Below are 13,434 nucleotides of genomic sequence, written 5' to 3'. Positions count from 1 at the left end.
AAGGTGCCACAAAAGGCCATAATTAATCAGATTCGTCCATACTACTATTTTCACTGTCGTCACTGCTATCATCACATACATTAATAATTATATGTTCGTTTTCTATAATATTATCTATTTTCACATCTCTTTCATAATCTTCCCTTATTAATTTAACAGTTCTATTCACAACCTTTTCCCAGTCTCCTTTAGTCACATGTTCACAAGCTTCTTCTAATAATTTTAGCATTTTTTTTTTGTGGTAAATGGGGGTTCTGTATTGTGTCTTGCAGCATATCCCTTAATTTGAGCCCACACCAACTCAATCGCATTATACTCACAATGGTAAGGCGGTAACCGTATAACTCTGTGCCCATGTTCTAATGCTATTTCGTCAATGACGTATCGGATCTTGGTTGGTTTGTTTTCTTTTAAAAGACGTACTAATTCCGCTTTTAACATATTCATGTTTGCATCTACGCCATTTTTACGAAGCCATGCGACGATATCAGCTTTCTTTTGGGATTGGGCAGGTGGCTTGTCAATTTGCATCGAGTGGTATGGGGCGTTGTCCATAATTATAATAGATGGTTCAGGGAGGCTACACAACATTGAGGTAAACCATTCAGTAAACTTTTCTCCATTCATGTCTTCATGATAGTCTCCAGTGGTTTTTGACGCAAAAGCCATGAGAGAACCTTCGACAAACCCGTTGATGGTTCCGGCGTGACAAATTATAAGTCGCGATCCTTTTCCTACAGGAACTTTGGAAGTAGATGCTGCTGTGTCATCGTTCCAAGAACGGCCTACAGTATGGTTAGCATTAAGCCATGTTTCATCCAAGAACACAACATTTTGCCAATTTTTGATTTCTTTCACTTGCCGTAAAAAAGTATACCTTGCCATCGCTATATCAAATCTTTCCATCAATATTTTGCGTTTGTTACATTTTTTGTATCGAAATCCAATGGTCTTCAAAATCTTCGTTAAAGAACTTTCCCCACCGAAGAATAATCCAGCTTCCTTCAGTGAATGCACCAACTTTTTTCTTGTTGGATACTCCTTCTGTAAATAGTAGCCGTAAACATGTCTTCGGATAGCATCGGCATCAAAGTTATCGATGCCTACGACTGGTTTTGCTCGTTTTCTCTTTTTTGGTGTGTGAAGTTTATTTTCTTCTGTGCCAGTCTCGCCATATTTTTTTTTAGTTATCCGTCTAACAGTTCGTTGTCCAATATTAAGCGCATCAGCTACGCGTTCAACCACTGACGTTATAGGTAAAATTGGCCCTCCATTTTGAGCTTCACGATCGAAATAGTTACGAAGGCGTATTACGAACTCACGTGTCTGACTATTTAGAACAGTTCTCTGCGTACGTTCGGTCATATCGACGAAATCCACAACAAAGGGCTTGAACAGAGTCCAAATTAACGAGCAAGGGTCAACAGTAATGCAGTATCAATATTTGAAATCCAAAGCCAGGTCAAAACTATATCACAATCGCATTGCACTGACAGTTTATACTTTTCGAAGCAACGTCAATTCGAAACTGCTTTGTTTTGCATTGAGCATTGACGCGAGTTTGCCGGAGGTAGTAGTTGTGCTAGCCAGCGATCCTATGTGACGATCGTATTAGATTCCATTTTTAAAAATTTATTGATATTTTTTTGCGATTTCAGAGGTTTGTCCACATAGTGAAAATTGTTCATATTCACAAGTACATTCACCCCTTAAATGGTGCAAACTGATTTTTCTACACTTGTATACATTTAAGAAATCAATTTAATAAATAAATTTTGAGTCCTAAACCTAAAACTACATTCGATAAAATTTATGAATCTCTGCACATCACTATCGTCAATAAAGTAATACAATTATTTCCTTCAAAGTCGTTATCAATTAATACGGAACTTCATGAGCGGACAAACGTCAAACCGGCCATCATAGCGTGCCGCTAGTTTAGTTTCATTCTTCGTTCTCGGTGGTTCTCGGTTCGTGGCGACTGGTTGAACCGGATCGGTCAAAAACGACTGATTCGTTCATCAGTACTTTTGCGCGACCTCAGTCAAATGACCGAATCGGTCGTGACTGACACAGGACTACTGAATGTTTGGAACATTTTCAGGTTATGTTGTGGTTATGATAGCGAAACAAAAAGAAAAATAATTAGAACATTTAATAATGTCCTTTTTATCCTACGCGTCAATAGGTAGCTCTAAAAAAGGCCGCTACATTACAATATTCATTGAAGAGGAACTGTGTTAAAATTAATAATAGCGCAACTTTTAGTTCGGCTGTAACGAAAACAATTCACGATGTCAACACGAACGTTACAAAAGATGTAATACTATTTGTTAACAACTACCTCAAGATGCTGCCTTATATCATGAGTCATAGACATCTAGACCTATATCAGATTAATTATTATTATTTATAAATAATTGGCGGGAATGGATTATAAATCACATTTAGTTATTAACTATTTAGATCAATACATATTGTGTCGTATTTTACATTTAGCTGATATAATTGTTACGTTAATTGTCTATTACATCACCATGTTTTACCTCTGTGGTAATTTGTCAAATAGCTTCCCGAAAACTAGTACCTACCGACCTTAAAAAGTTATCTGTCAAACTGATAAAAATAGCGAAGGAATCGAAAAAGACGGGTATTAAGAAATAATAATTGTAAGCGAAAACTATTCTCAAAAATACAGTGAAGTGAAATTGGAAAGTGCCTATTATTCAAACCTATCCCTATACTTCTGCAACAGTCAGAAGTGGGATCACAAGAAGAGAAGAGAGCAGAACATTGAAGAACGTGAAAAGAAAATTATTTTTTTTCTTCTCTTCTGAAGACACCACGCCTCTCTTAGAAAATAACATCATGGGCCTATATCGACGCAAACTCATCTTCAAGATGCGACCCGAGGACTGTCCTGTGTATTATAATATCAGCGGACTTGAAGTTGAAATACCGACGAGCAAAATTACGGTCTACCAATACCAGAAGCTCTACTTACTTTATTGAGGGTACCTACTTATCATCATCGAAAAATTGTAGAAGAATCTACTACTTCGGCGCAGGCTTCAAGATGAAGAAAAGGGGAATAAAACTTTACTACGTCTTCGGCACGCGGGGACAAGAAGCGCAGCTGTAATCTACTGACGGGCTAGCCACCACTCGCCGTACCGTGCTAGCCGCCACTCGCCTCGCCGTGCCAGCTGCCACTCGCCGCGCCGTGCCAGCTGCTACTCGTCGCACCGTGCCAGCCACCACTTGCCGCACCGTGCCAGCCGCCACTCGTCCTCCTGTGTCGCCATAGCAACAAAGTCGAGCATACCCGCACCCGGTGAGTCGTTTTAGGTATATTCACTCTAACCATCAATTTTCTGAGCAATATGCAAATGCCTCTCAAAATATTAACATTAGTGCAGATAGAATATTTGCCTGCCCACATTGATACTGGAAGTTAATTTTTCAAATGATTTGATAATACCATAAGTATCTAAAGTTTTCATCATAGCAACTTCATACAATCATATAATCACTTAGCAACAGATCGTATGGCAATGAGTGAAATATCGATTTTGTCAAACTACCTTCGTTAGATACATTAATAATTTTAGGTATGTCATCAAATCATTTTTTTTGTGAGATTATTATTTACAAATTGAATAACCTGTATACGCGTTATTAAGAAGGTACTTCAAACACCGCTAATCCTGTGGAATGAATTGAATCACAAAAATTCTGACAATCGCCTCTACCGCCATAGCTCAGTGTGCTGATTAATAAAGTATATACAAATACAAAATACAAAAATATTTATTTCGTTAAAATAATTTTACAGAGAACACATAGAAATTAGGACCATCCAGTAAGCGCCTAGATTTGATACTAGTACTTGTAGCAGACGGTCCCCCCTCTTCCATAACATCTTTTACAATTGAAATAAATGAGTAGTTTCTAATAGTAAGTAATATTCTAACTTGTGACAAAATAATTTAAGCTATTTCATTTCTGGAGGTGTTAACCGCATTGAAATATGTAGGTATACAACTTATGAACATAGGTGATGTAGCAGACTCTACTAATCCAAAAATTAAAGGCTCATGTCTAAATGTAAATGTGTTAGGATAAACCGCAACTAGCAATGGCTATCAGTTCACCATGGTACTTTAAAATGTGAGGATAATATGTTATTAATTTAATCTTTAAGCTAACTTTAGTGACTGTGTGACCTATTCATGCTAACGGGTGAATGACTCCCCAAATATCTATATAAATAAGTCTGTGTGAATTATGCAAATTAAAGACTGTATGACAAACCCAATGAAACTAAGAAAAACAGCAATACTTCCAGCCAAATAATCTTAAGGAACATAATTGAATTTATAAAATTAATTATAATAGAGATTACTAGATGATACCTAACCAGAAAGACCAGAAAATAGAGCCAGATTAACCCATATCGGAAACTTAATTTTTGATAGTGCCAGCATGTACTGAACTTTTTTTTAGATAAATGTATACTTACCTACTATTTTCATAGTTAAAAACAAATCATTTATACAATTGGGAACACTTTGATCGTCAATTGAATTTATAAGATAATGATGTAATGGTGACAATTAATTGCATAAATTCAAAATTAAGCGAGGATTCCAAACGCGCCTAGGCTAGGTCTGAGTAGAGCCTACAACAAACTGAGCTACTAGTTTTATTTTATTTGTTTTTAACAAATCATATATACTAAAATGGGTACTTATACAAAAGAGACTATTGTACCAAACTACGTTAACTATTGGCTGGTATAGTACATGGAGTTCAGTAATAGGATTATGTAAAGGTCAAAAGTTTATAAGTAACAGTATGATAGGTTTATTTTATTTTATTTTACGAATTATAGGAAGACAATTTGTTCGATTGCTGAATGACTGTATCGATCATTATTACAATCTCAATCGCTGTGATTGGTATTCTTATCTCAACAATGCATTGAAATTGAAATGAGTGAGCGTCGACCAATTAGAGGTGATTGCGATTGTGACATTATGACCTTATTTTGCCGTAAACGAGCTAGGACGTCGTAACGTCCAAGCATAAAATTTAACTTATTGATTTACTTAATAAGAAACACTTAAAATATACATATTCTACATTTATTACATACTTACGCACTATAACATACACTGATATGAATATCAATGATAAGTGTACACAACGTTTGCCATTTATTGTGCCAAGTAAACTTAATATTATGATGGGTAGTTAGCAAGAAAAACGATAAAACTAAATAAATACAAGTATTAATTATTATTTCACAGTTACATATTAAAATTAACAAATACGAAATTACTAAACTGACGACAATTAATGCAATTGATGAAAGTCTGATGCGAAAAAATTAAGCTGGCAGCGCTTAGTTTAAGATTCTTTATGAGATTTCTTTGTCTTGATCATTGCAGAAATCGATCATTGCAGATCATTGATATGCAGAAACATTTTTTTAAGTGCTATTAATAGATTAAATAAAATACATAATACTATAAATACACAGATTATATAATATAATATAACCTAGATAATATCGTATATCCATAACCTACTAAAAACAACAGTTATTAATTTTGAATCGAAAGAAAATCTTATGATATTACTAAAACAGTAAATGCTGACTAACATCAAGATAATGTCTGATTGTCTTCGCTAAAGATATTTTCGAGTATCTTCACTTAAAGAAATAAGTGACTTCCCTAACAGAACGTCTGTGTGACTTCAGTAACGAAACATCTGAGTGACTTCCCTATCTGAATGTTTGAGTGAAATTCATAACGGAACGCCTGTATGACTTCCGTAACGAAACGTCTGAGTGAATTCCCTGACAGGACGTCTAAATAACCTCTGTAGCAAAACATCTGAGCGACTTACGTAACGAAAAGTCTGAGTGACTTCCGTAACGAAATGTCTTGGTAACTTTCGAAACAAAGTGACTTCCTCTTAAAAAAAAATATGTCAACATCGAGAGTGAAGATTGATAAAATACAACAATAGATAATGTAGTAAAAGAGGTTAGTAGACTCAAGAGTCAAGACTACTTTACTTTATTTTCACTACCGTTGATAAGCAAATAACTTCCTCTTCTTGTTAGCCCTTATTTATCCATTGTTAGACATAAGTAGGTCTCCTCACGTACACGCCATTCTTCTGAATGCTGGGTCAGCTTCCTTTAAGTTTTCCCCGCAAGCTTGGTGATGTCGTCGGACCAACAGTATGGTTATCTTCAGTAAATATAGTATGTTTCAAAAATACAAAAGTCATGAATAAAATAAAATATTTTTTTAAACTTATGTCTAAAGCTCTATATGCCCTAATTAATTACTAATTAACTTTTGACATGGATGGCCCATTAATGGAGTAATAGTGTTTTATAAAATAAGAAATTCCTTTTGTTTGCATTCTGGTATCTAATATAATGAACTGAGACATGATGATATTTGCCAACTATCTCGAACCTCGGTAACTTTATAAATTCTCAAATAGTGCGGATAAGTGCTAAAAGACATTCTTTCATTTTCGAAATTGCTCTCCTAGATGCCTTGTTTTGTATCAATCCTGTTTCTTGTTTCTTGTGGAAATAAGATTTGTTCTCTTGTACTTATGCTTTATTCTGTTCCTTATTCCTCATAGAAATTCACCTTCTGAGTAAAAAAATGTATTATAAGTACAATGTCTGTACCTACTTTGTGGCATATCCCTAGAATATGTCTGTGAGATCTTCCTATGAATAGTCCGTATGAAATCACAAAGAAGACTGCATGACCTATGAAACGAATCTGAATGAGCTACTTATTCGACGCACTCTGTCACCTACGCAAATAATCTGGGATACCTGCACAAATGATCTATCTATAAGACCTACATAATGAGCCTGTGTGACTCAAGCAACGAGTCTGTGTGACCCAAGCAACGAGTCTGTGTGACCTGTCTAACGAGTCTGAGTGACCCAAGCAACGAGTCTGTGTGACCTGTGCAATGAGTCTGAGTGACCTACGCAACGAGTCTGTGTGACCTACGCAAATGGTCTGAGTGACCTACGCCACGAGTCTATTTACTTATCTAGTCTATTTACTACTTATATATACCTAATATAATATCTGTGTGACCTTTTAATGATAAAAATTTATGCCGCATGATTTATTCATAATGGGAAAAATATAGGTATATACTACGTATGTACAACATGATTTTAAAGTACCAAAAATAAACTCTGCTAAAACAAAACCCTCTGCCGACCTGCTAATATCTGGGTATAAATTTACCATTATAAAAATATCAAGTAATTGAAAATTACATATACATTAGAGAAAAATGAGTATGAAATTCAATAAACGTTTAGTACGGATTAAAAGAAAAAGGGCTAGAAATGAAATTTCGTATAAATATGGAAACTGTTTTGCTTTCCAGGTTTATAGGTGTCATCCCCGTGGCAAATTCATCTTTATAATAGGAAAAGCTAAAGCATTGAAAGTCAGTTACTTACCTAGTTACTAACATGATAATAATATTATGTTAGCGACCTCGAAAGATACCACCGAAACTTGCGAGATGTTACAATTTGATACCTAACTTTTCCCGTGCACCACAATAAGCAACTAATAAGTGCTGAGCCAATCATAATTCTAAATCAATTTTAACTTCTTAATAAATTGTCTCATGAGTCATGACGTCAGCTGTATAGAACTTATCTTGATAGTCATTTAAGTACCTACAATTTGGGATAGTAGGAAGCTACAACGAAATCTGTTACTTATATATTTCGTCAATGTTAATCACATTCCCACTGGTAATCAAAAGTTATTTTTATTTAATACCTAAATCTTGTAGCAAATCATTAAAAAAAAGAAGAAAATCAATAACAATTTTAATATGAACTAAAATGAATCTATTGAATATTATATCATATGTACATATTTCTAATTTAAATTATGAATGTCTACATGACCATGGTTGACTAAGTGCGACACTATTATTATTTAGGCTTTTAATGTTGATCATATGGTGGCGAAACAGATTGACCAAGCGTTTTTTTAGGTAACCTCTTAAGTGCATATTACTGTTCGGTGTTTTTCTTTTGCCAGGTGGCCGATGATGCGAAAGCCGGGATGTTATCTGCGGGCCGTGGGGCACGGCCTTTCCAGGATGGCCGAGTGTTAACAACTACCTCAAGATGCTGCCTTATATCATGAGTCATAGACATCTAGACCTATATCAGATTAATTATTATTATTTATAAATAATTGGCGGGAATGGATTATAAATCACATTTAGTTATTAACTATTTAGATCAATACATATTGTGTCGTATTTTACATTTAGCTGATATAATTGTTACGTTAATTGTCTATTACATCACCATGTTTTACCTCTGTGGTAATTTGTCAAATAGCTTCCCGAAAACTAGTACCTACCGACCTTAAAAAGTTATCTGTCAAACTGATAAAAATAGCGAAGGAATCGAAAAAGACGGGTATTAAGAAATAATAATTGTAAGCGAAAACTATTCTCAAAAATACAGTGAAGTGAAATTGGAAAGTGCCTATTATTCAAACCTATCCCTATACTTCTGCAACATATTTAAATACGAGAATCCTAAATTCTATATGGACATGAATATATTTGCCGTCGTCCAGTATATGTTTTGGACGTATTTAGGAATGTTCGCCTTACAAAATCTAAAAGACGCCCCTGTGGATAAATCTGCGATTTCTGAATATACTCCTTGGTATAGAAAAATAAATTTGGGTGAAAATAAGTACAGGAATACTCCAGGAGCTGTAGCAGTTGTTATTGGTAATAAATTTTATTTGACTTACAGCTAGGCTAATAATAATTAAGTAAGAAGATTGAGTTTTACCTTACTTAAAGCCTCATAACTCAACAATATGTCTACTATTAAGCATGAGTCTCTCCTCAAAATGAGAAGAGTTTAGGCCCTACCACACCGGCCAAACGCAGATTGACAGATTTTTGAGAACATTCCAGAGAATAATTAATGCCCTCCCTGCATTGTCTTCTGTTTGATCTGATTGCAGTCAAGACTATATAATTTGAAAAAAGAACTCTCAGGCATGCAGGTTTCCTCACAATGTTTTGATAACAATATAACAGGTTTCCTTATTAAATATATCAAATATCACCACTAATGCTAAAGCTAGATTAGTTAATGGTATAAAATGCAAGAGAGCGGAGGGCACTGCAGTGCGTGCGAACGTACAGGGTCCGTATTTAAATTGAGTTATTAAAATGAAAACCGCAAATTTACAGTTGCTTTTGTGAAAAAAGTGTAAAACTATATACAAACCGCAAGTGAAACCGTTATCAAGACGTATAAACTTAAGAAAACTGTGAAAAAGGCTTATGAATATACTTTCTATCAAGCGTTAAAGTGTTGTAAACAAACGTGCTAAAATACAAAGGCAAAAACAATTAAATCTGGCTAAAGTAATTAAAAAACTATTTTGCTATTGATATTATTGCAAATAAATAGTGTAGTAAGTATACAAAGTGATTTACATAAATCATATTTTAACCAAAATAATAAAAACCAAATAGTGAACTATTGAGGGTTGATTGAAAAATAGTTAGACAAGCATACATCGCGGGTCCGCAGATAACGCTCACGTATTTCAACGCTGGAATGGAACGATAGGTTGGCTCGGTGCAAACATCGTTGGTCTAAGCTGCGTCTTTACCGAGATCGATCCATGGTGCCTAAGATTTAACTTTTCACTTTTTTTGATTTTTAAAATATTATTTTTAAAACAAAGATGGAAGATATTGTACAACTATTAAAAAAGATACAAGAAGACATTAAAGAAACAAAAGATAGTGTCAAAAACAGTGAAATAAATTTACTTAACAAAATCAACGAAAAAGTTGACGATATCCAAAGTAAAATGCAAAATCTAGAAGTAACAGTTAGGTCACAAGAACAACGACTAGACCTTCTCGAAAAGCAAGCCAGGGAGAGAAATATCGTTATTTTTGGTGTTGAGGAAAAGGAACAGAATAACGAGGATTTACAGAATAATTTCCTGAAGATATTCAGTGATATTATGAAGATAATATCACTGAAGTAGTAGATGTAGTTTTGAAATACAAGGTATAAAAAGAATTGGTAAAAAATGCGATAAACCTAGACCCGTTATTGTTACACTTTCTACATTTAGGAGAAAAATTGAAATTTTACGCAACAAAAAATCACTTGAACTGTTAAATTACTATATAAAAGAAGATTACCCACCAAAAATTTTACAAAAAAGAAAAGAACTTCAAGAAATTGCGAAGGAAGAGCGGGAAAAAGGCAAAAAAGTAATAATCAAATATGATAAGTTAATTGTCATTCCACAAAAAGAGACAAGTGAAAACACAAAACGAGGAAATAAACGCAATCTTTCTGGAACTCCTCCCGACAAGCATGGTAAATTTACAAGGAAACCCAAAAAGACTACCCAAACCCTAAAAAGTAACACCCTAGCATCTTACTGGACCGACAAAGGCACTCAAATCGAAAAACACTTGAATCCAGAGTCTGCAGCAACACCTTAATAAACGGGGATATCTACTTAGTTATTATAATATTTACAACATAAGGTGCCTCCCTCCTCCTCCTCCAAGACGGCCGGTCACCATGGAGGAGTATGACCACAACCCCCCCGGTTTGAACATACATATTTAACTACTAAAAATACAATATATACACATATTAATATATTTTTTAATTTTTTTTTTTTTAATTGGATAAAAACAGGATTATTTACATAATTGAACAAAATGGAATGTACTTACCTATGAGGCTAAGATAATTACATAAACATAAAAGGAAAATTCTGGGATACTAATTAATAACGTGAGGAATCTAAAAAAGAAGTATATGAAAAGAATTTATATAAATATTATGGATTTTTCAAGAGCTTGCATTAATGAAAAATACAACAAAATAAAGACAAAACCGGGGGGAGGCCTTATACCCAAATATGGGATCCTTATCTAGATTTAATAGTGATTACCTACGCAAACAAATAATTAATTACACAATAATGATATATGTATATAGCAATAGATATAAATGTAGGTATATACTAAGTAGTTTTAAAAACATTTGTAAACTAACGATTTAATTAACCAACACTACAAAACATAACATATGAACACACACACATACAAAACACAATTTTACTTACTAACAAAACTAACATAAAAAATAAAGGTAAAAATTGTAGAATAAATAGCTAGATAGTTGTAAGAAAACCTATTGTACTTAAAGATAAGGAGTAAATAAAGGCTTAATAAATAATAATAAATAAACGATTAACGACTAAATAATGCAGATATTAAATGAAAGGTCCTATCTAACTGTTCTTGTGACTTAACGTCCATTAAAATTATGACCATATTATGAGATTAACTCAAATTTCGGTATTAGTAAGACAATGCACGTAACTTTGTCAGTATAATGGAGACCACGGGGAGTCGCCGCCGCCGTCGTCGTCGCCTAGAAGTAAGTTAAGTAGGAAGGTACGTACCTTAAAATAAAAAGCCCGGTCAAGTGCGAGTCGGACTCGCACACGAAGGGTTCCGTGCCATTGTACAAGGTATACCTCTAACACTTTTAAGTAGAACATGCAAGTTAATAATGGATTGCGCCATCTATAGGTAGGTATGTGATTTGTTAAATTATATTTTCGTGAACACATTTTTTTTGTGATATAACTACAAATTCACGGTTTTCAGATTTTTTCTTTATTTGTGCAATATAATACCTACCTACCTACCTGCCTTTCATGATTCTAGGTGAACGGGAAGTACCCTGTAGTTTTTCTCGACAGACACGACAAATGGACAGACAGACAGACAGACAGACAACAAAGTGATCCAATAAGGGTTTTTTTTTTCTTTTTGAGGTACGGAACCCTAAAAACATAACAGAGAACGGCATGCAGGCCGCAGGGGCCTCATTTAATGATGCCGCCCCGGGCCTCCGATAGGCTTAGTCCGCTGCTGATCCTATTATAGACGGAGGTAGGTGCTCCGTGTATCCTATAACATTTCTTTGAAATGTAGGCGTTGGGAGCGCTATTCAATTACGAACTACCAACAGAATTATTTGGCGAGGTCGAAACGGTCGTGATCGTATAAATTGCTGGTGTATCGAGTTTGTATCCTGGTAACAAATGTCAAAGCCATCTTCGTCATCAATGCACACGGGAGTTCCACGATTTTTATTTGTCTTTAACATTTTATTTTTCAGTTTGGTACTTTTTATCGATGCGAGGTCACTTGGCTTTATAATATCTATGGGACATAGAGATTGAAATCAAATATGTAAAGGCTCCAATGCAAAAGTGTCTAAGCCCATTGTTATCATTTTTAAATTGGCAATGCAAGCGAAAAGCACCTTTCCCAAACATTTTTATACATAAACATGATAGATATGCCTATAGCCTATGATAGACCTATCCAATGCAAAAAGTCCATATACCTACCTATCTAATTAATAGTTATTTATACAAAAATAAATAACAGAACTAGAAATGGGCATGGTTTCTAATAAATACCTCCATACTAATTATATTAGGTATAAATGCGAAAGTGTGTCTGTCTGTCTGTCTGCTACGTTTTCATGGCCCAACCGCTGAACCGATTTTAATGAAATTTGTTACAGACTTGGGGTACATACTGGGGAAGGACATAGGCTACTTTTTATCCCGGAAAATCGAAGAGTTCCTACAGGATTAAAAAAATCCGAAATCCACGCGGGCAAAGCCGCGGGCATCTTCTAGTTTTGAATATTTTTTTCATCTGGTAAACTTAGGCTGAGATCTATAGAGTGCACTTTGACTTTGCTCAGACTTAAGACACTGTAAGCGGTATAACGAGAAAGCGTTATACCGCTTGCATAAGTCTGTCTCGAGATTTTGCTACGTGATTTTTCACAGGCACAAATCTATAATAGAAATCTGTCGGGTGTAGTGTTTAATTCCAACATACGAGTATACCCAGGTGTTAGCTAAAAAGTAAATAAAATAGATGATCTAATATGTAATCAACTGTATTTATTTGACCAAAATAAATCAACAGACAATTTGACAAATAAAATATTTTGCCCTGTAACAACTCAAACTTATCATTAATTATTATTATTATTTAAGCTTGCAGTTCAAAATACAAAGTGTAAGTAAGTAGAACGTTAGCAGAAACGAAGTCATGTAGTAGTATTGATGATCACTGACAAGAAAAAAACTGCAAAAAAAAAATCCTGTATTTTCTAAAAATTCGCAATGTATTGCAAATAAAACATCTGACTGATACTAGAGGTTAACGAATGCTGTGTAGATAATGTTGTGGGGTAAATTCCGCGTCGTAGGCATTAACCCCAAGTTTTGC

General features: G+C 34.5%; 1 protein-coding gene across 1 annotated transcript; it reads left to right on the top strand.

Annotated features, from left to right (window-relative positions):
- The first annotated feature begins 9,815 nt into the window (after positions 1–9,815).
- LOC123879851 lies at positions 9,816–10,127 on the top strand. The gene has a single exon (XM_045927742.1). The coding sequence runs from the start codon at positions 9,816–9,818 to the stop codon at positions 10,125–10,127; it is 312 nt and encodes a 103-aa protein (XP_045783698.1).
- The last annotated feature ends 3,307 nt before the right edge of the window (positions 10,128–13,434 follow it).

The sequence above is a fragment of the Maniola jurtina genome, chromosome W (assembly GCF_905333055.1).
Source record: "Maniola jurtina chromosome W, ilManJurt1.1, whole genome shotgun sequence".
In the NCBI taxonomy this organism is placed as follows: domain Eukaryota; kingdom Metazoa; phylum Arthropoda; class Insecta; order Lepidoptera; family Nymphalidae; genus Maniola; species Maniola jurtina.
Note: the sequence above shows the minus strand (reverse complement) of the source record. Positions and strands in the feature narration are given on the sequence as shown.

Coding starts and splice junctions, on each gene's coding strand:
- LOC123879851 (XM_045927742.1), top strand. CDS start 9,816: ATGGAAGATATTGTACAACTATTAAAAAAGATACAAGAAGACATTAAA.